The 23,791-nt window shown below is 32.5% G+C and overlaps 3 protein-coding genes across 9 annotated transcripts; all 3 read left to right on the forward strand.

The window, feature by feature from the left end:
- The first annotated feature begins 9,885 nt into the window (after positions 1-9,885).
- Positions 9,886-14,740, forward strand: LOC114269003 (autophagy-related protein 18a). 6 transcript variants are annotated; one of them, XR_014350080.1, is made up of 6 exons: positions 9,886-10,850; positions 11,849-12,056; positions 13,047-13,173; positions 13,253-13,446; positions 13,531-13,724; positions 14,578-14,665. XR_014350080.1 is itself a non-coding variant. In XM_082904217.1 (5 exons), exons 1-4 carry the CDS (start codon positions 9,990-9,992, stop codon positions 13,619-13,621), a joined length of 1,287 nt encoding a protein of 428 aa, XP_082760343.1. In that variant the 5' UTR covers positions 9,886-9,989; the 3' UTR covers positions 13,622-13,627; positions 14,578-14,665. The 6 variants fall into 6 exon arrangements, 3 of the variants coding, with proteins under 3 accessions (XP_082760343.1, XP_082760341.1, XP_082760342.1); XR_014350078.1 differs by lacking the exon at positions 13,253-13,446; XR_014350079.1 differs by lacking the exon at positions 14,578-14,665 and having other exon boundaries at positions 13,531-13,854.
- Positions 14,741-14,781: 41 nt separating this feature from the next.
- On the forward strand, positions 14,782-19,446 carry LOC114320147 (autophagy-related protein 18a-like). Of its 2 annotated transcripts, XM_082904220.1 has the most exons (5): positions 14,789-14,928; positions 15,522-15,570; positions 17,455-17,662; positions 18,651-18,777; positions 19,123-19,446. In XM_082904220.1, exons 2-5 carry the CDS (start codon positions 15,550-15,552, stop codon positions 19,211-19,213), a joined length of 447 nt encoding a protein of 148 aa, XP_082760346.1. In that variant the 5' UTR covers positions 14,789-14,928; positions 15,522-15,549; the 3' UTR covers positions 19,214-19,446. The 2 variants fall into 2 exon arrangements, with proteins under 2 accessions (XP_082760345.1, XP_082760346.1); XM_082904219.1 differs by lacking the exon at positions 15,522-15,570 and having other exon boundaries at positions 14,782-14,928; positions 18,711-18,777.
- Positions 19,447-20,297: 851 nt separating this feature from the next.
- Positions 20,298-22,120, forward strand: LOC114311078 (glutathione S-transferase F13). The gene is made up of 3 exons (XM_082904218.1): positions 20,298-20,624; positions 21,214-21,262; positions 21,451-22,120. The coding sequence occupies exons 1-3, from the start codon at positions 20,478-20,480 to the stop codon at positions 21,906-21,908; spliced, it is 654 nt and encodes a 217-aa protein (XP_082760344.1). The 5' UTR covers positions 20,298-20,477; the 3' UTR covers positions 21,909-22,120.
- The last annotated feature ends 1,671 nt before the right edge of the window (positions 22,121-23,791 follow it).

A 23,791-nucleotide genomic window follows, 5' to 3' on the forward strand; every position in this document is an offset into this window, starting at 1 on the left:
TTAGTTTTTTTTTTAAAAAAAAACCTGAGCACTTATTAACTTCTCCCAACTCCCAAGTCTTACCCTCATAATAACACTTTAATGCATTAAGAGCAAGTATAAAAAAATTTCTTGAAAAATCCAACACATATGAATTCCTTGAAAAGTCCCAACGCATATAATTATTATCCCTCATAATAACACTTTAATGTATTAAGAACAAGCATAAAAATAATTCCTTAAAAAGTCCAACACATGTGATTATTATCAAAATATTAAACTTCAATATAATATAAAAAAGAAGACATTTGATTCCTTAAAAAGTCCAACACATATGATTATTATCAAATCTATATTAAAGAAAAAGGGGTTTCTAACCTCTAAGTTTTGTGGGAGCTCCAATATTCCAATCTAAATTTCTTGATTTTTTGAAATTTTTTTTTTAAAAGAAAAACCTTAGCATTTATTAACTTCTCCCAACTCTCAAGTCTTACCCTCATAATAACACTTTAATGCATTAAGAACAAGCATAAAAAAATTCCTTAAAAAATCCAACACATATGAATTCCTTGAAAAGTCCCAACGTATATAATTATTATCTTTCATAATAACACTTTAATGCATTAAGAACAAGCATAAAAATAATTTCTTAAAAAGTCCAGCACATAAGATTATTATCAAAATATTAAACTTCAATATAATATAAAAAAGAAGACATTTGATTTCTTGAAAAGTCTAACACATATGATTATTATCAAAATATTAAACTTTAATATAATATAAAAAATAAAAAGAAATAAAAAAGAATACATTTTAAAATCACAATTGACATACATTGATAATTGTAAATACAACCCGTACATAGCACAGGTGATATGCTAGTTTATACTATATATTAAGCAAAATGGGATTTTTAACCCCAAGCCTTGTGGGAGCTCCAATCTCCCAATCTAAATTTCCTGATTTTTTATTTAAAAAAAAAAAACCTTAGCATTTATTAACTTCTCCCAACCCCCAAGTCTTACCCTCATAATAACACTTTAATGCATTAAGAATAAGTATAAAAAAAAATTCTTTAAAATCTAATACATATGAATTCCTTGAAAAGTCCTAACACATATGATTATTATACCTCATAATAACACTTTAATGTATTAAAAACAAGCATAAAAAAATTTTTTGAAAAGTGCAACACATATGATTATTATCAAAATATTAAATCTTAATATAATATAATAATAAAAAATTTATACTTGTTCTTAATGCATTAAAGTGTTATTATGAGGTATAATAATCATATGTGTTAGGACTTTTCAAGGAATTCGTATGTGTTGGATTTTAAAGAATTTTTTTTATGCTTATTCTTAATGCATTAAAGTGTTATTATGAGTGTAAGACTTAGGGCTAGGAGAAGTTAATAAATGCTAAAGTTTTTTTTTTTTTTTTTAAAAAATTTGAAAAGTACAACACATATGATTATTATCAAAATATTAAACTTTAATATAATAAAATAAAAAAAAACATTTAATTCCTTAAAAAGTCTAACACATATGATTATTATCAAAATATTAAGCTTTAATATAATATAAAAAAAAGAAAAAAAAAAGGCATTTTAAAAATAAAAATAAAAAGACATTTAAAAATCGTAATTCACATATATAGATAATTGTAAACACAAACCTTGCATAGCACGGGTGATATGCTAGTATATATTAAAGAAAAAGAGGTTTCTAACCCCCAAGCCTTGTGGGAGTTTCAATATCCCAATATAAATTTATTGATTTTAAAAATAAAAAATAAATAAATAAACTTAGTATTTATTAACTTCTTCCAACCCCAAGCCTTACTTTCATAATAACACTTTAATGTATTAAAAACAAGCCTAAAAAAAATTGTTAAAAAGTCCAACACATCTATCTATCTATACTTTTATACTATATATTAAACAAAATGGGGTTTTTAACCCCAAGCCTTGTGAGAGTTCTAATCTTCCAATCTAAAATTCTTGATTTTTTTATTTTAAAAAAAAATCTAAGGATTTATTAACTTCTCCCAACTCCCAAGTCTTACCCTCATAATAACACTTTAATGCATTAAGAACAAGCATAAAAAACATTCCTTAAAAAGTCCAACACATCTATCTATCTATACTTCTATACTATATATTAAGCAAAAGAGGGTTTTTAACCCCAACCCTTGTGGGAGTTCTAATCTCCTAATCTAAATTTCTTGATTTTTTGATTTTTTTTTTTAAAAATCTTAACATTTATTAACTTCTCCCAACTCCCAAGTCTTACCCTCATAATAACACTTTAATGTATTAAGAACAAGCATAAAAAAAATTCTTTGAAATCCAACACATATGAATTCTTTGAAAAGTCTCAACACATATGATTATTATCCCTCATAATAACACTTTAATACATTAAGAACAAGTATAAAAAAAATTTATTGAAAAGTCCGACACGTATGATTATTATCAAGGACTATGGGAGCTTCAATATCCCAATCTGAAATTTCTAAATTTTTTATTTAAAAAAAAATTCAACATTTATTGATTTGGTCAAAATTCCCTGATTAACATTTATTAACTTTTTTCTTTCCACATGCCTGCATTTATTGATTTGGTCAAAATCCCCTCATCAGTATTTAAAATCCCCTCAAACAAATAATTATAGATACAATCTGTGTATAGTTATTGTAGTACCATTTTTAACTTCTCCCATACACTATGATTAGTGATAAGATTGTTAAATTATTTTTATAAAAAATCTTTAAAAACATAATTTATATATTAAAAAAAATCTAAAACAAATATAAATATATATAATTATCCCGTACATAGCACGGGTGATAGGCCAATATATATTACGGAAAAAAGGGGTATCTAACCCCCCCAAGCTTTGTGAGAGGTCCAATTTCCCAATCTTAATTTTTTAAATTTTTTATTTAAAAAAAAACCCTCAGCATTTATTGATTTGGTCAAAATCTCCTCATCAGCATTTATTAATTTTTTTCAATCTACATATCTTCCACATGCCTGCATTTATTAATTTGGTTAAATCCCTTATCAACATTTAAAATCCTCTCATACAAATAATTATAGATACAACCCGTGCATAGTTACTGCAGTAGCCTTTTTAATTTCTCCTATACACTATGGTTAGCAATAAGATTGTTAAATTATTTTTAAAAAAATCTTAAAAAACATAATTTATATATTAAAAAAAATTTAAACACTACAACAAAAACATACTTTAGTGGCACTACACTAGTGGCATATTTTTAGAAAATGCAACAAAAAATGATATTTAGTGACACGTTTTTGAAAAATGCCACAAAACGACAAACATAGAGGCTCTAGTGACATTTCAATAAACAAGTGTCACAAAACTACAACAAAAACATGCTTTAGTGGCACTACACTGGTGGCATATTTTTAAAAAATGCAACAAAAATGATATTTAGTGGCACGTTTTTGAAAAATGCCGCAAAACGACAAACATAAAAGGCTCTAGTGGACATTTCAATGAGCAAGTGTCACAACACTACAACAAAAACATATTTTAGTGACACCATACTAGTGGCATGTTCTTAAAAAATGTCACAAAAAGTATATTTGGTGGCATTTTTTAGAAAAATGTCATAGAGCCACAAACATACAAGGCTCTAGTGGCATTTCAATTTAAAAAAGTGTCACTTCACTACAACAAAAATGTCACTACAACAAATTTACACTTTAGTGACACTACACTAGTAGCATGTTTTTAGAAAATGCCACAAAAATAAAAATTGGCATTAAATGTTTTAGAAAAATGCCACAGAACCACAAAACATATAAGGCTCTAGTGGCATTTCAATAAAGAAATGTCACATCAATTTTATGACATTTTATAAAATAATGACACAAAAAATTATGTTCGTGACATTTACCAACAGATGCTACTAACCTTTAGTTGCAATGGCATTTTTTAAAAAATGTCAGGACACTAGGTAGGTGCAAATTACTTTTTATGGCACTTAGGTGAAAAGTGTCATAAACAAATATTTTATAGCATTTTGAGAAATGCCACTAAGCCAAAAACTTCATTTTTGAAAAAATAAAAAATGCCAATATATTTTCTAAATTTTTAAAATGTAGTAAATGATTAAAAATAAATGAATTAAACTCAATATACACTACAGGAAAAAGCATATTCGGCAACTAAATTTCCTGACCAAAAAAATTTGGTCGCTAAAGTATAGCTTTCAGCGACCAAAACAACATTAGTTGCCAAAAGTAAAGCTTTTTGGTGATTAAACAATTTTAGTAGCCAAAAGTCTAAAATTGGCGACTAAAACTAAGTTTGGTCGCTGATTATATGGGTTTTAGTGACTAAAAAATTTTTAGTAGCCAAAAGTCAACAATTGGCGACTAAAAATAAGTTTGGTCGTTGATTATATGGGTTTTACCGACTAAAAAAATTTTAGTAACCAAAAGTAAAGCTTTTTTGTGCCAAAAAAAATTTTAGTAGCCAAAAGTCTACAATTGGCGACTAAAAAATAAGTTTAGTCACCAAAAGTGGTCATTTTTAGCGTGGGAGAACTAAAATCCTAAAGCGGGAATAAAATTTTTTGGTGACTAAAATTTTGGTAGCTGAAAGTGCATCTTCGGCGACCAAATCCGATTTTGGTCGACAAAAGTTAAGTTTTTTAGCAACTAAAAAACAATTAGTAGCCAAAAGTATAGAATTGGCGACTAAAAAATATTTTTAGTCGCCAAAAGTGGTCCTTTTTTTTATTTTGGTAGTAAATAGTTTATTTTACATAAATTATGCTCAATAAAATAATTTTGTTTATACATATACTTTTATGTTAATATGGATGTATGTACTATATAAATAATATATGTTGCATATATAATCATGTGGGTACTATAGAGGTGTAGTGGGAAGAGTGTGGTGTATAAGGTTTATGGTGCGGAAGGTTGGCGGTTTGAGTCTCCGCAAGAGCGGATCAAATTGTTCTACAACGAATTATCGTCATGAATGGCACTTGATAACGTCACGAATAGTGCCTACCATGACATTAAAGTGTCACTGAAAGGTTTTAGTCTTGATGGTGTAATGACACTTACAAGTGTCACTAACTCTTTTTTTAATGGTGCTTGATAGTGCCACAAATAATATCTACCATGACATTAAAATGTCATTGAAAGTTTTCAGCCATGATGGTACAGTGGCACTTGCAAGTATCTACCGTGGCACTTATCTACCGTGGCACCGATAGAAGTGGCACTTGTTCAAAATGCCACAAGACCAAAAAATGTCATTAGAAGAATAGTTTTGTGGCACTTTCAAATGTCACTAAACTAAGAAAATGTTGTAGTGAAAACAAATATAAATATCTATAATTATCCCTGTGCATAGCACGAGTGATAGGCTAGTCTATATATAAGGAAAATAAGGTTTCTAACCCTCATTCCTTGTGGGAGCTTCAATATCGCAATCTTAATTTTCTAAATTTTTGATTTAAAAAAAAAAACTCAGTATTTATTGATTTGGTAAAAATCCCCTAATTAGCATTTATTAACTTTTTCCAATTCACATGCCTTTTGAGAGCTTTGGTCAAAATCCCCTCATACAAATAATTACAGATACAACCTGTGCATAATTATTACAGCACCATTTTCAATTTCTTCCATACATTATGGTTAGTGATAAGATTGTTAAATTATTTTTATAAAAAGTCTAAAAAAAATAATTTGTATATTAAAAAAATGTAAAACAAATATAAATATCTATAATTATCTCGTGCATAGCACATGTGATGTAACGCCCTCAAAATAATATATAAAATCACATATTCTTGACATGCATTGATATAAGAGAAATAAACACTTTTCCATTCATCAGAGTAGTCCTTACAAATGTATTACATGTTGATAACAAAAGTAAATGCTCAACGGCTTACAACTTTCCAAGCCAACACTTGGTTACACAAAAGAGAGTACTAACTCATATCATATTAAGCCCTTAGCCTGGATTTACATGTAACACAACAAGAGATAACAAAACAACAAAAAGAGTCTTCAACTCCCAAAACCTTCCAAGCTATGTTCTTGGAGGTGGCCTATCACCTGGACCTGAAATGATGTCCCATATAGGGTGAGCCACAGCCCAGTAGAGATATATTAAACCAAATATAAGCAATGACTAAAAAAATAGCATTAGATAGATGGTTAACACTTATAAACCAATTATATCACAATACAGTTCCATGACACTTATGTCCATGTTACATTCCATTTTCCTTTACTTATCCAAATCATTTTATATACATGGCTCAGAACCTGGCCAAACAATTCAATAAGACTATAACTCATATACTAACACTTCCATATTTCACAATAGATACACATATTTGCTGTATCAACATCATATTAAAGCACTTCCATACTTCACAATAGATACACATATTTGCTGTATCAATATTTCAATTTAATACACATATTTGCTGTATTAATGGAGTTCATCCCCTATCTCTTTCCAAACAGGTTTGAGAGTCCATCCCCTATCTTCCATCAAACCATGGAGTACATCCCCTATCTTCTCCCACACAATACATATATTCCAAGTATATAAACAATTATCATATATAGGGATCACTCAATACACAAATTTAATGTATTATTCCAACCGTCATATTCAATGACTTATGCAATGTGATTTGTTTCAGTTTTTCCTAATCAACATACAGTGTCTACAACAATCAAGACTATCCTCCACTGATAGCCCAAAGCAATTACTTCTAAACTGAAAGTAAATGCATTAAATAGATATAATATCAACTTACTCCATAGGTGAGTGATTAATTTATTCAACTACACCATTCAATCTCATAATTTCCCAATATTAATTATACAAATTAATTTAGTTCATAATTAGGGCATTCTTCCCCCTTTATCACATTTCAACCCAAAGGCTCAAATTCAACAATAAAACAACATTAATTCCATTTTTGGTGGTCTCAAACACCCATAGAATTTAACATTTTGAAAACCCCCTTTTTTATAAATTACAAATCAAACCCTAACCTTTTCAAAATTACCCAACAACCCCAACATATCAAAATGCCCAAAATTTATGACAAAACTCATAAGATGGAGTAGGGTATCCATACCTCGAAATGAAGAGCTCAAATGGAGAAGATGACCAAAACTCGAAGTGCTCCAAATCCGAGATTTTTCAGATTAAAATGTAGCCCACACAACCATCTATCTTTTTTACAAAGAACTTAAGGTAGAAACACTCAAGAACTAGATCAATCCCTAGAGAGAAGATAAGTGTAGAGAGAGGAGCAGCCGGATCTAGGGTTTAGACAAAAGAGGAGATGAAAAAGTGAAGTGTAATCCCGCTGCTGCCTACTGATATAACACAAGCTCGCTCGAGTGAAGGATTGGTCGCTCGAGCGACCAGACACAAAGAACTCTCGCTCGAGTGTAGAAAACCTCGCTCGAGCCAAGAATGCGAAGCTTCAGGTCTGCAACCCAGAAGCACGCTCGAGCGACAGAATGCTCGCTCGAGCGAAGAAACCCAAAACATAGTCCTCGCTCGCTCGAGCGAAGAATTGCAACCTTCAGGTCCAGAACCAGACGCAGACGCAAGCTCGAGCGAAGGACTTCTCGCTCGAGCCACCAGATACAAAACTCAACTCTCGCTTGAGCGAAGGAACCCTTGCTTGAGCGAAGGATCTAAAACACAGATCTCGCTCGAGCGACAAAAGGCTCGTTCGAGTGAAGAACCAAAATTCTAGGCAGCAACCATTTGCTCCCAATCACACCCAACTTGTAACAAACCTGTCCAATACATCTTATAACTCAAAATTAAGGAATTAAAGGATGACAACAAGATATAAACAACCACAAGCTCCACGGAACCTAAGTCCGGATACAACAACCAAATAGGGAAAGACTAAGATTGCTATATGTGATAGGCTAGTCTATATATATACTATATATTAAGTAAAATGGGATTTTTATCCCCCAAGGCCTGTAGGAGTTTGAGTATCCCAATTTGAATTTTCTAAATTTTTTATTTTTTTAAAAAAAAAACTCAGCATTTATTGATTTGGTCAAAATCTCCTGATTAGCATTTATTAACTTTTTTCAATCCACATGTCTTTCCACATGTCTGCAATTATTGATTTGGTCAAAATCCCCTGATCAGCATTTAAAATTCCCTCATACAAATAATTATAGATATAATCTGTATATAATTACTGTAGTACCCTTTTCAACTTCTTTCATACACTATAGTTAGTGATAAGATTGTTAAATTATTTTTATAAAAAAATCTTAAAAAACATAATTTATATATTAAAAAAATCTAAAACAAATAGAAATATCTATAATTATCCTGTGCATAGCACGAGTGATAGGCTAATTTTTTTATTAAATAAATAATTAAAATATTTAATTATTTATTTAATAAAAAATTTAAGACTTGTGCCTTTGTCATTAAAGAATATCTCATCATTATTGTCATCTTGTATCAAGTCATGCTTTTTTTTTTTTTTTGTTTAGTGTATCAAGTCATGCTTTGATAACGAATATCTCATCATTATTGTCATCTTGTATCAAAAGTCATGCTTTGATACAACGTCAATGGCACTTCACCATGAGTCCGGATCCTTGGCCGCCCAATTTTCCAAAAAAGAAAAAAGAGAACACAGAACGAGCAAAAACAAGACCTAGAGAGGAGAAGAAAGAAAGTATCAACGAGGACGAGCAACCATAGCCGCGAGACCCCTTATCTCTCTCTCTTTCTCTCACGCGCGATCTTGATCTTGCCAGCAACGACGAGCCATCATCTCAATCGGAAGAAGAAGAAGAAGAAGAAGAGGAGAAAGATGAAGGAGGTGAGGTGAGTTTGAGACGGCGATGCTGTGGTGGTCGAAAAGAGAGAGGCTTGAGAGAGAATTCAAGGTTTTGATTTTTTGGTGATGAACTTTGATTTTTAGCCCATGATTTATATATTGTAGATTTGTATAGATATAAAGATATATATATATATATATATATATAAGGATGGAAGTGGAAGGTGAATAGGAATGAGAAATCTTACCGGTGATCGAAGAGTGGCGCCGGTAGGTGAAGGGATTCCGGAGGGTGTGGTGGTTGTGGGCTGCCGGTGCCATGTTCTTCTTTCCCTCTTTCTCTTTCTCTAGTCTGTTCTGTTTTGCTCGTTCTGTGTTCTTTCATTTTTTTTTATTTATTTTTATTTTTTGGAAAATTATCCCCAAAACGACATCGTTTTGGGACGCTGTAGGAAGGGTTGCAAGGTATGGCGGCCGAGGATCCAGATTCCTTCACCATCGCTGCATTCTAATTTTCAAGTCTTATCGCACAGACTATAACACAACAATAAGGAAAATAAGTGGGAGCTCTAATTAGAGCTACCACTAATGATCACAGTATGTGTTGTGTCTGTGTGTGTGTGTGTTTTTTTTTTTTTTTTTTTTGCTTTTTTACCTCATTAATGGTGGGTTTAGAGCCACCAAATTAATAATCTCTAGCATGATTGTAACAATGATACTCAAAATTCGAATCGTGGTAACACCAAAGTGGGTTTAGTTTGTGTTTTAAAACATACTTTTAGAGAAAAATTTTTAAAATTATGTTTAGAAATAAATTTTTTTAAAAAAATTAAAATTAATTTTTTTCGCTATTACACATTAATTAACTAATTTTTTTCTCTCTTCTTATTTTTTCAATTATTATTTTTTATATATATCTACTCAATTATAATAAAATAAATCATTCTAAATTCACGTCGTTTTGACAATTTTAAGTCATTATGATCACAAAAATTATGACCCTTTAACATTGTTGTTTTTAAAATATACAACTAAAAAAATTTTAAACTCCTTCACCAATTTTTTTAAAAAAATTTATCTAAGAACGCAAATCAAATCCATCCAACTTTTTGAGAAAATTACCCAATTCCTTCCTTCCTTCCTTCCTTGCTTCCATGGCCACTCTCTCTGCCTTCTCGTCTTCTTCTTGGCCAAACCCTAACCCTAGCTCCAACCTCCACTCTCTTCCTCAACCCGATCACACCGATTACTCTCACATCCCAACCAATCTCCCTCCTCCTCCGATGGGCACCACCGAAGACGAAGACGATGGACCTCTTTTTAATCAATCCACTCTCCTCCAAAACCCTAACTCTAATTTCCCCAATCGACCCTCGCTTTTTGCTCCAACTCTTCTCTATGTCTCTTTCAATCAAGATTACGGTTGCTTCGCCACAGGCACCGATCGTGGCTTCAAGATTTACAATTGCGACCCGTTTCGAGAAATCTTTCGCCGCGATTTCCATCACGGAGGTATCGGCACTGTTGAGATGCTCTTCCGATGCAATATACTTGCTATAGTCGGGGGAGGCCCTGATCCTCAGTACCCTCTCAACAAGGTGATGATTTGGGACGATCATCAGAGTCGGTGCATCGGCGAATTGTCGTTCCGAGCGGAGGTTCGCGGTGTTCGGCTCCGGCGTGACCGAATTGCGGTTGTGCTGGAGCAGAAGATCTTCGTTTACAATTTTTCGGATTTGAAGCTTTTGCACCAGATTGAGACGATTGCGAATCCGAAGGGGCTTTGTGCAGTTTCGCAGGCCGGTGGATCGCTTGTGTTGGTTTGTCCGGGGTTGCAGAAGGGGCAAGTTAGGGTTGAGCATTACGCGTCGAAGCGGACCAAGTTTATCATGGCTCACGATTCGAGGATTGCTTGCTTTGCACTCACACCGGACGGTCATTTGCTTGCGACTTGCAGCACTAAGGGGACTCTTGTGAGGATTTTCAATACGTTTGATGGTTCGCTGCTGCAAGAGGTATGCTGGGTTTGATTTCTTTTGCTTTCTTGGTTGAGTTCGTAATTGAATTGAAGTATTGCTTAATTGTTGTTTCTCTCTTTAGTACAATTGGTTGATAAGTTTCATTTTTTATTCTCTTTCTTGTGGGTTTTCTTTGATTACCTGAACCCATTTTGAAGCATATTTAGCTATGTTATTTATAAAAGCTGAACTTGTTCCTCTGCCAAACGGCAGCATTGTTTGAAGTTGTCATCAAGGTATTCTCAGTTCATCTGCTAGCATTGGCTTAATTGGGAAGAAACAAGTATACTGCAATGCAACAATAGGTGGCATGATTCAAAAAAAAATAAAAATCAAGTGGTAATTTTGTGTTTAACAAGGTTAAATTAAGTTCATATTCCAACCAATCAATTTGAGTTTAGGACACCTCCTTTCTTGAGAGATCTTTATTGCTACTTTGCATTGTGTACTAGAAATTCAATCTAGTACACTTGTTTGACATGTTCTTAATTCAATCGCAGTAATTCCCTCCCGGAAGTGTTCGTTGAGTAAGTGCTTAGTTTGATAGCTTATTGGTGAATGCATGTACAACCACCCTCATTACTTGCATTCATTGTGCTAGGTTTGTTCCTGACTAAAAGCACCTTAGAGCAACAATGAATTGGTATATCAGAGTAGCCTGTCATTTTTTATGAACTAGGAGTCTGAGTTGTTACTTCACCTGCATTAAGGGCCTTGTATTGTTGAAGACATTTATCTCCATTAATTTCTAATTAGATTATGGGCTTCCGTAGGGATCCTTGTAGAACAGACTATATGGGGAAGCTGTGCATTGTTTGTGTTTTTCAAATGTGGATGGAATGCTTACCTTTGTTTCTTGAAAAGTGGAGTTGCTCTGCTTCTTCATTGACAAACCAAATTATCATTTATTCTTCCCAAGTCTGATATAAGGTTGGTCACTTGTCTTTCAACAGTTTTAGAAATTGTTGATAAACTAAATGAGATATATAATGCAGGTTAGGAGGGGTGCAGATAGAGCAGAAATATATAGTCTGGCATTCTCTTCAACTGCCCAGTGGCTGGCAGTCTCAAGCGACAAGGGCACTGTCCATGTTTTTGGTCTAAAGGCTAATTTGGGAAACCTGGGAAGTGACAAGTCACATGGTGCATCTGATCCCAATCATGCTGTTTCATCACCCACTTCATCACTCTCCTTTATAAAAGGTAATAAGATGCCTTCCTCAAATCACTTGTAAACTTGCCTTTTTTTTTAAAAAAAAAAAATGTAGTTCTTTTCTCGCACATTGATGTTCTTCCTTAAATAACTAAGGAGCGCATGGGCATTTGAATGCAGTTTATGTTTGCAATTTGCACAAACTGCTGTCACTAAAATGGAGAGAATTTGGATCAATACCATTAAATGAAATTCTAAAAACAATCTTGTGTATTAGACAAGCAAGCAACAAAATAGGATCACATCAAGTGCCCTGGAGAAGGAAACTTTTCAGCTTAGATGCCATTAACATAATGAAATTGTTTCTTTTCAGAGAAGGCGGATTTCATTTTATTTTTCCAAAGGAAAAGTCCTGAAACTATGCCAAAAGATGATATGAAGGTTTTGTGTAGTCCATTACATAACTTCAATTTCCATGGTTACCTTGTCCTTTAATTTCTGAAACATGCTGGACAAAATTTATAGCTTTACCCTTTAATGAGTTCAATGAAGCTTCAGAAAGTCATTTGGGGGGTAAAAACTCATTGGTGGACTAGGAACAAACCAAGTGACTAGTTCCTCATAATGGTTCCTTTCTCAGTTCACAAATATATATGTATGAACAATTCTAGACTCTTCAAAGGATCAATGTTGTCTTTATTATTGACAATGCATCAACTTCTTGATTCTCAAAGAACTCAAGACTACATAAATTGGTAGATTTCACAGGAACCATTTCTTTTGCTCCAAAATACTCTGATTACCATGCAGATGTTATGGATATTTGACAAATGGTGTATTTTGTGAATAGAGATTACAATTCTGTTCTTTTGTTCTCGGTATGATTTTTAATCCGCTATGTTATTTAAAATGCTTTTGGTATTTCTGTGTTTTCTGTTTTCTGTGGTTTGATTAATTATTACTGGATGCTGGAGGGTTACATTTAAAGATAAACTTTGTTTCATTGATTTTAGGATCTAAGTTGCTTACTCATTTTGTAGGAGTATTGCCCAAGTATTTCAGCTCAGAGCGGTCTGTTGCTCAGTTTCGTTTGCTTGAAGGTTCTCAATACATTGTTGCATTTGGTCACCAAAAGAATACTGTTGTAATTCTTGGCTTAGATGGAAGGTGTGTACAACTAACAAGATATCATTGTTTTAATTTATACATAATGATTTAGTAATTTAATGTATCCTGTTATTTCTAGTTTGTTTTGATTTTGCGAACCAACCTCTCATTTAAGTGCTGCCTAAAAAACATACAGAAAATGTTTACGTCTGCTTCAGAATAGGTATTAGTTATCGATAAATGTAATATGATATGATATAGTGCAAACAAGAAAGGGTACGTTTTGAATCTTCCTTCTTGAGAGAAGATATTTTCATACCGTCCACAATTTTTGTAAACACTATCTCTCTCTCTCTCTTTCTCTCTCTCTCTCACACACACACAGAGTAGTAAAATAACTGATTTGCATTTATGCAGCTTCTATCGTTGCCAGTTTGATCCAGTGAGTGGTGGAGAGATGACTCAGTTGGAATATCACAACTTCCTAAAGCCTGAAGAAGCTTTTTAGGAGACGGTTTGAATACCTTAACTTCTTCATTGTTGTATACAATACTGTTCCCCTTTGTGTGTATCATTTGGTTCTCTTGCAAATAGGAGGAGAATATTATGTTGTAAGTATGATTATTTGTTACTCACATTTGACAATTTGCAACTGTTTTAACCACCAAAAAGTGTAACAAAACATATTCACATCTGTAAATATTCAAGTATCTCGTAATTATATTTATGTCAAGCTTTCTATGTTGGATGATCTTGTGAAGGAATTGAACCCTTCTGTTCTCTGTTCTCATAAAATAAGAATGTAAACAAATTTACCATGTCCAAAGGGTAACTGGTACTTTTGCCTGCTTACACACAACAAATTGTTACCTTTTTTATTCAAGAGTTGAAGCTTGTGTTGTGGTCGATGAAGGATTCAAAGTATGTTGATTAGGTCTTCAATCATTCTAAATTTGGGGTTTGTTTTTTGGGATATCAAATTTTCTGAGTAGTTTATCATTTTATTGTGCCATTAAGTGCTGATGGTGCAATACTACTTTAATAAAGATGTACTTGTTTGGGCAATTTAGGAAGCATATTAATTTTGAGACTGTGTAAGCAAATAAGTTGACGTAAAACTAAAATACATAAAAGCCCTACAATTTCTAATGTGAAAGTAGAATATAACAAAATTTGAAATGTGGAAGTAAATTATGGACCAGGAATTTTTTATTTTGATAATATTGGATGTGTTATCGAAAGTATAGTCAATTGATGATAACATACCAAATTGTAAAATAAAAAAAATAAAAAAATAAAAAAAGATTGAAACCACAATTTGTGGACTGTAGTATTATAATCTATAAAAGAAAAATGATATTTGTGACTTTAGATGTGTTAAACCATTTTATTCCACTTTCTTAATTAATGCAATATAAAAGCTATACGTTCAAGATTTTACTATATTTAAATTTTAAAGTGCAGATTTAGAGTTGTCCGTTTCAATGGGGAGAGAGAGAGAGAGAGAGTATTAATTCCAGACAGATGGCAAGATAACCGGGAAACAAGAAAACTGAAATTTATATACCATAGAATCTCTCTATATTTGCAAGTCATCTTCCTCTTGATCGAAACATTCATCAAGTGATCAAACAACTTCTCAATCACTCTTTCGATTTGTGCGTGAAAATGGGGATGAAGTTATATGGAATACCAGCGTCGACATGCACTAGAAGGGTGATGGCATGTCTCTATGAAAAGGGCGTAGATTTCGAGCTCATCCTAGTTAACATGGGTGCCGGTGAACACAAGCAACCTGCATTCCTTAACAAGAATGTGTGTCTAATTCAAGCCTCCATATTTTAAGTATTCAAATTTTGGTCTAAACTTGTAAGTCTGATTGTGTGTCTTATTTTATATCTCAACTATTCATTTCATCTCAACTATTCATTTTTGTAAACTTTCGTCTATAGATCATTTATTATTTAAAAAATAATAATTAATCTATTAATTATAATTATATGATTTCATCAATATAAAAAAAATTTAGGACAAATATTGTTTTGAAAATAGTATCTCTCTTTTTTTTTTTAAAGGCAAATTTAATAAAATTATGTGATTAAAGTTTATAGGATCCATTTTATTTTATTTTAAAGTTTTTTTTAATTTCTTTACATGTTCTTCACAGAAGTCTATGTGATAAATAACTTAAACTATCAAATTGAGACCCAACTAGAATGAAATGAATTTCTTGGCAAGAGAGATCCATACATATATGACATTCAACATTATTGTTGTGGTGGTGGTTGTTGTTGTTTTTTTTTTTTTTTTTTAATTTTTTTTAATAACTCAGTATCGTTTATATGAATTTTTGAATAATTCAATTCACACTTGGATTTAGTCTCTTGATTTTTGTCACGTGTGTGTAGCCCTTTGGCCAAATTCCAGCGCTAGAAGATGGAGATCTCACTCTTTTTGGTAAGCTCTCTCACTTAATTTTTCATTATATCGTCATAAATTTGTTCTTATAATTATAAATAAGTTCATATCAAAATCTTATAGCCACTGGATGATGTAATCAAAATATTTTATTACAATCATATTTAATGGAATACTCATTTTATTAATAAATTTAATAAAATATAGCAAGGGAAGGGAAGTAGGAAAGGGAGCGGGGTAATACTAGTGCCTGCTCCCCCCTTACCATTTTTATGGGCAACAATGTTCGCGGATTTCAAATTAATTAAATATACCTTAGCGTATAATTGAAATCCGTTGAAAAGTAAACACCCTTTTATTAATAATATTAAAATCTTACAACTTGGGCTGGGTTAACATAACGCCAAGCGCAAGGATGACACATGCCTGACGGCCTGAAGAAACAACGTAGCCTATGACAATGGATTACATTCAATTAATATAACTCTATCAGATGATATCTTTTCGTAATCAGGAAGCTGATTACTCATTACAATACAATGCACCAAATTTAATTCTCTATACTTCACAGGTCTGTATTTGGTGCTCTGAATCATTCTGTCCTTAACACTCTCTATGAAATCATATATGGCGTCATAGTGACTCTGCTGAACTCTTCTAGGAATATCAACACACACATGCTTCGTAGTATTATCATCTATGTAATAATACATCATGTTTTCAATCTTGGTAGGCTTCACAACAAAATAATTATATTTTGCCTCCAATAGCTTAGAGAATTCCGTTTTACCTTCTCCACCATCTGGACCGTAGATCCAGTAGATAGATCTATGATCAGGAGATCCTGATATATATTCCATAAGAATATTCTACCATGGATGACGGGGGTGCACGTCAGCATAATTTTCTATGAAGGCCTTTCTCTTCTGTAAACATACGTATCTGTTATACATGTTCGGATCCTCAATCTTAGCACTCTCAGGGTCTTCTTCACATAGTTGGATCCTCTTCCTCTTATGCTGACCAGGGGCTACAGGCTCACCAAGCTCAAAGATAACATAACCTTCTTTAGAACAATACACCTTGTTCTGTAGATCTGAACCGGTGGCATTAGTTAAATGCACTGTTTGAGAACCAAGGAAATCTTTCACAGCACCAGGTCTCTTCACATTCGTGAAGGAGATGAACCTTTGATAATGGTCTCTCAGGGTAGATGGACTCTTCTCTGCTCCAATAACACAATATTTCACTTCCGTACTGAATATGTTTTGTTTAAAACAAAAATCTTCCCAAAGGGTAAAGCAGAACCTCCTCCCTTGCTTTAATGGAATACTCATTTTATTAATAAATATAATAAAATATAGCAAGGGAAGGGAAGGGAAGTAGGAAAGGGAGCGGGGTAATACTAGTGCCTGCTCCCCCCTTACCATTTTTATAGGCAACAATGTTCGCGGATTTCAAATTAATTAAATATACCTTTGCGTATAATTGAAATCCGTTGAAAAGTAAACACCCTTTTATATAGAGAATTAAATTTGGTGCATTGTATTGTAATGAGTAATCAGCTTCCTGATTAGGAAAAGATATCATCTGATAGAATTATATTAATTGAATGCAATCCATAGTCCCTGCACTAAGGGCCTTGTATTGTTGAAGACATTTATCTCCATTAATTTCTAATTAGATTATGGGCTTCCGTAGGGATCCCTGTAGAACAGACTATATGGGGAAGCTGTGCATTATTTGTGTTTTTCAAATGTGGATGGAATGCTTACCTTTGTTTCTTGAAAAGTGGAGTTGCTCTACTTCTTCCTTGACAAACCAAATTATCATTTATTCTTCCCAAGTCTGATATAAGTTTGGTCACTTGACTTTCAACAGTTTTAGAAATTGTTGATAAACTAAATGAGATATATAATGCAGGTTAGGAGGGTTGCAGATAGAGCAGAAATATATAGTCTGGCATTCTCTTCAACTGCCCAGTGGCTGGCAGTCTCAAGCGACAAGGGCACTGTCCATGTTTTTGGTCTAAAGGCTAATTTGGGAAACCTGGGAAGTGATAAGTCACATGGTGCATCTGATCCCAATCATGCTGTTTCATCACCCACTTCATCACTCTCTTTTATAAAAGGTAATAAGATGCCTTCCTCAAATCACTTGTAAACTTGCCTTTTTTTTAAAAAAAAAAAAAATTTAGTTCTTTTCTGGCACATTGATGTTCTTCCTTAAATAACTAAGGGGCGCATGGGCATTTGAATGCAGTTTATGTTTGCAATTTGCACAAACTGCTGTCACTAAAATGGTGAGAATTTGGATCAATACCATTAAATGAAATTCTAAAAACAATGTTGTGCATTAGACAAGCAAGCAACAAAATAGGATCACATCAAGTGCCCTGGAGATGGAAACTTTTCAGCTTAGATGCCATTAACATAATGAAATCGTTTCTTTTCAGAGAAGGCGGATTTTATTTTATTTTTCCGAAGGAGAAGTCCTGAAACTATGCCAAAAGATGATATGTAGGTTTTGTGTAGTCCATTACATAACTTCAATTTCCATGGTTACCTTGTCCTTTAATTTCTGAAACATGCCGGACAAATTTATAGCTTTACCCTTTAATGAGTTCAATGAAGCTTCAGAAAGTCATTTGGGGGTAAAAACTCATTGGTGGACTAGGAATAAACCAAGTGACTAGTTCCTCATAATGGTTCCTTTCTCAGTTCACAAATATATATGTATGAACAATTCTAGACTCTTCAAAGGATCAATGTTGTCTTTATTATTGACAATGCATCAACTTCTTGATTCTCAAAGAACTCAAGACTACATAAATTGGTAGATTTCACAGGAACCATTTCTTTTGCTCCAAAATGCTCTGATTACCATGCAGATGTTATGGATATTTGACAAATGGTGTATTTTGTGAATAGAGATTACAATTCTGTTCTTTTGTTCTCGGTATGATTTTTAATCCGCTATGTTATTTAAAATGCTTTTGGTATTTCTGTGTTTTCTGTTTTCTGTGATTTGATTAATTATTACCGGATGCTGGAGGGTAACATTTAAAGATAAATTTTGTTTCATTGATTTTAGGATCTAAGTTGCTACTCATTTTGCAGGAGTATTGCCCAAGTATTTCAGCTCAGAGTGGTCTGTTGCTCAGTTTCGTTTGCTTGAAGGTTCTCAATACATTGTTGCATTTGGTCACCAAAAGAATACTGTTGTAATTCTTGGCTTAGATGGAAGGTGTGTACAACTAACAAGATATCATTGATTTAATTTATACATAATGATTTAGTAATTTAATGTATCCTGTTATTTCTAGTTTGCTTTGATTTTGCGAACCAACCTCTCATTTAAGTGCTGCCTAAAAAACATACAGAAAATGTTTACGTCTGCTTCAGAATAGGTATTAGTTATCGATAAATGTAATATGATTTGATATAGTGCAAACAAGAAAGGGTACGTTTTGAATCTTCCTTCTTGACAGAAGATATTTTCATACCGTCCACAATTTTTGTAAACACACACTCTCTCTCTCTCACACACACACACACACAGTAGTAAAATAACTGATTTGCATTTATGCAGCTTCTATCGTTGCCAGTTTGATCCAGTGAGTGGTGGAGAGATGACTCAGTTGGAATATCACAACTTCCTAAAGCCTGAAGAAGCTTTTTAGGAGAGGGTTTGGATACCCTAACTTCTTCATTGTTGTATACAATACTGTTCCCCTTTGTGTGTATCATTTGGTTCTCTTCCAAATAGGAGGAGAATATTATGTTGTAAATATGATTATTTGTTACTCACATTTGACAATTTGCAACTGTTTTAACCACCAAAAAGTGTAACAAAACATATTCACATCTGTAAATATTCAAGTATCTCGTAATTATATTTATGTCAAGCTTTCTATGTTGGATGATCTTGTGAAGAAATTGAACCCTTATGTTCTCTGTTCTCATAAAATAAGAATGTAAACAAATTTGCCATGTCCAAAGGGTAACTGGTACTTTTGCCTGCTTACTCACAACAAATTGTTACCTTTTTTATTCAAGAGCTGAAGCTTGTGTTGTGGTCGATGAAGGATTCAAAGTATGTTGATTAGGTCTTCAATCATTCTAAATTTGGGGTTTGTTTTTTGGGATATCAAATTTTCTGAGTAGTTTATCATTTTATTGTGCCATTAAGTGCTGATGGTGCAATACTACTTTAATAAAGATGTACTTGTTTGGGCAATTTAGGAAGCATATTAATTTTGAGACTGTGTAAGCAAATAAGTTGACGTAAAACTAAAATACATAAAAGCCCTACAATTTCTAATGTGAAAGTAGAATATAACAAAATTTGAAATGTGGAAGTAAATTATGGACCAGGAATTTTTTATTTTGATAATATTGGATGTGTTATCGAAAGTATAGTCAATTGATGATAACATACCAAATTGTAAAATAAAAATAAAATAAAATAAAATAAAAAAGATTGAAACTACAATTTGTGGACTGTAGTATTATAATCTATAAAAGAAAAATGATATTTGTAACTTTTGATGTGTTATATCATTTTATTCCACTTTCTTAATTAATGCAATATAAAAGCTATACGTTCAAGATTTTACTATATTTAAAGTGTAGATTTAGAGTTGTCCGTTTCAACGGAGAGAGAGAGAGAGAGAGAGAGAGAGAGAGAGAGAGAGAGAGAGAGAGAGAGAGAGAGAGAGAGAGAGAGAGAGAGAGAGAGAGAGAGAGAGAGAGAGAGAGAGAGAGAGAGAGAGAGAGAGAGAGAGTATTAATTCCAGACAGATGGCAAGATAACCGGGAAACAAGAACATTGAAATTTATATACCACAGAATATCTCTATATTTGCAACTCATCTTCCTCCTGATCGAAACATTCATCAAGTGATCAAACAACTTCTCAATCACTCTTTCGATTTGTGCGTGAAAATGGGGATGAAGTTATATGGAATACCAGCGTCGACATGCACTGCAAGGGTGATGGCATGCCTCTATGAAAAGGGCGTAGATTTTGAGCTCATCCCAGTTAACATGGGTGCCGGTGAACACAAGCAACCTGCATTCCTTAACAAGAATGTGAGTCTAATTCAAGTAGCCATATTTTAAGTATTCAAATTTTGGTCTAAACTTGTAAGTCTGATTGTGTGTCTTATTTTATATCTCAACTATTCATTTCATCTCAACTATTCATTTTTGTAAACTTTCATCTATAGATCATTTATTATTTAAAAAATAATAATTAATCTATTAATTATAATTATATGATTTCATCAATTTTTTTTATAAAAAAAATTTAGGACAAATATTGTTTTGAAAATAGTCTCTCTCTTTTTTTTTTTTAATGACAAATTTAATAAAATTATGTGATTAAAGTTTATTAGATCCATTTTATTTTATCTTTAAGTTTTTTTAATTTCTTTACATGTTCTTCACAGAAATCTATGAGATAAATAACTCGAACCATCAAATTGAGACCCAACTAGAATGAAATGAATTTCTTGGCAAGAGAGATCCATATATGACATTCTACATTATTGTTGTGGTTGTGGTTGTTGTTGTTGGTTTTTTTTTTTTTATAAAATTACTCAGTATCGTTTATATGAATTTTTGAATAATTCAATTCGCACTTGGATTTAGTCTCTTGATTTTTGTCACGTGTGTGTAGCCCTTTGGCCAAATTCCAGCGCTAGAAGATGGAGATCTCACTCTTTTTGGTAAGCTCTCTCACTTAATTTTTCATTATATCATCATAAATTTGTTCTTATAATTATAAATAAGTTCATATCAAAATCTTATAACCACTGAATGATGTAATCAAAATATTTTATTACAATCATATAATGGAAAAAATCTTAATCACGACGACTATCTTGATTACTCATCATTTATCTATTATTACTAGAATCAAGAGCAATCACAGCATACATAGCAGAGAAATACAAAGACACAAGCTATGATCTCATAAGACACAAAAACCTCAAAGAAGCTGCACAAGTCAAAGTATGGTTAGAGGTAGAATCCCAGCAATTCAACCCTCCAATCTCCGCCATCATCTTCCAGTGCTTCTTCGCCCCAATGTACGGCATGAAAACCGACCAGGCAGTTGTTGACGCCAACGTGGAGAAGCTCGGGAAAGTGCTCGACGTGTACGAGGCCAGGCTGGCAAAGTCCAAGTACCTCGCCGGAGATTTCTACAGCTTGGCAGATCTCCACCACCTCGGTTTCACTCATTACCTTTTCAAGACTCCTTATGCGTCGGTGTTCAACGAACGGCCACGTGTCAAGTCGTGGTGGGAGGACATTTCGTCGAGGCCGGTTTTTAAGAAAATTTCACCGGCGATGAGTTTTGGAGATAAATGAAATGATGGTGGTAGTACGTGGAAGTGAAGGTTTTTCATGCATGGTCTGCATTGAAATAAAACAATGAAACAGTAGTAGGGGGACAGTTTCATTGTGTTCTTTAGAGGTTTTTTTTTTTTTTTGGTTTTGAATTTGTGCAAAAAAATGTCATCAGAATTTTTTCAAGATTTCATCTGATACAAATAAGAGTAGTCTGCAAAATTGAAAATTCATAATTTTGGAAAGTGAAGTTGAGCCTGAAAAACAACAGAATAATATGCACATAGGGAAAAGAAAAAATTGGTGATTTTATTATAAAGTAAGATGCACGCAATTTAACCTTTGTTTTTAGGGAAGTTATTTATGTGACTGACATTGGCGACACTAGAAATGCTAGCCCCTACTAAAAAAATAATCTCAATTATTTATTTATTATTATTATTTTATTTTTATTTTATTTTTTTTTGTATAAACTAGATTTGTTCAAGTGATTGTATTTTGATATCTCTTCAAACTTTTGTAGAAGCCATTTTAGTTTATGATTTCGTAAAAATTTCATCAACCCTTGATTTTATGAGAAAAAATAAATGATAAACACTCATAATTTTATATTCACAAATTAATCTACGATATATGACAAGTGAGTTGAAAGTTAAGACTCATTGTACCACATTATTATAGATCAAATCATATTATGAGAGTTATTTAGGAATGTGACGAATGTCAAACATTTATAGCCCTATTTGTTTTGAGAAATAGAGATAGGATTGGGATTGACATTGAGATGGAGGTGGGAGTCACTATTTGTTGTGTTTGTTTTGAGAGATGGAGAGGAGATTCATAATTTCATAGGATTAGGATGGGCCTTGGTGTTGGGATTGAGATGGAGGAGGTGGAGATGATATGAGGAAATTAGTCCCATGGGAATATTATTTTTTATTTTTTTATTTACATGTTGGGCATTTTTTTTAACATTAATGTTTAATGTTTTTGTATTTTTTGTTAAATAAAAATCATAATTTTATTTGTTTAAATATTTTATATTTCTTTTATAGGGTAACAATTTAACAATCTCTACATTAACAACTACTATCAAAACAAACATAATTTTACTTAATCCCTTTACTATCAATCTCCTCCATTCTACCTCTGAAAACAAGTGGAGCCTATATATAATAATTGGGAAAATTGTATTTCAATTAACAGTAAAAAAATAATTTCATTTTCATAGTGATGCAAATCTCTTATATATATGGTATATGTTTGATACAAAATTATCGTACGTGTCAAACTTATATTAAAAAAAAAATTACATAGAAAGCAATTATTTTAAAAGTGTCCCACTTATTTGTAATTTTCTCTAAATGATTTATCATATCAATAAGTTTACATGTACAAAAATTAAATATAAAATGAGACACACAACTCACCATTTATAAGACATTTGGCTCTCATTTCGTATTGAGTTATGCTAGAGACTCTAAATATTCTACTAAATATTTTACAAAATCTCTCACATAGATGTAAAACTCACACACATATAGATTTATATAAATCTCAACCCATATAAAAAATTTAATAAAATATTTAATAGAGTATTTGAGATACATAGCACTTTCTCTTTCATATTTGATCTGTGCGTGTGGTTCTAGCATTGTTATTATTATATTCAAAAAAACAGCAGGTTTCCCACGTGGACTCAATTTATTGGGCCACGACGGAGGCCAGACAATAATGCACTTATTACTTGGGCCCACTGCCAATGGCACCTAACGATATGCCGTTTTAATTTGGGGCCCAGTGGATGATTCGTTCTGACGATCCAAATATTTTACAAGCTCATCATTATTAAAAAATTTTAAAAGCATAAGAATGAAGACAAATTAGCTAATCCACCAAATTAT

Source organism: Camellia sinensis, chromosome 14 (assembly GCF_055761805.1).
Source record: "Camellia sinensis isolate YWXY chromosome 14, ASM5576180v1, whole genome shotgun sequence".
Taxonomy (NCBI): Eukaryota; Viridiplantae; Streptophyta; class Magnoliopsida; order Ericales; family Theaceae; genus Camellia; species Camellia sinensis.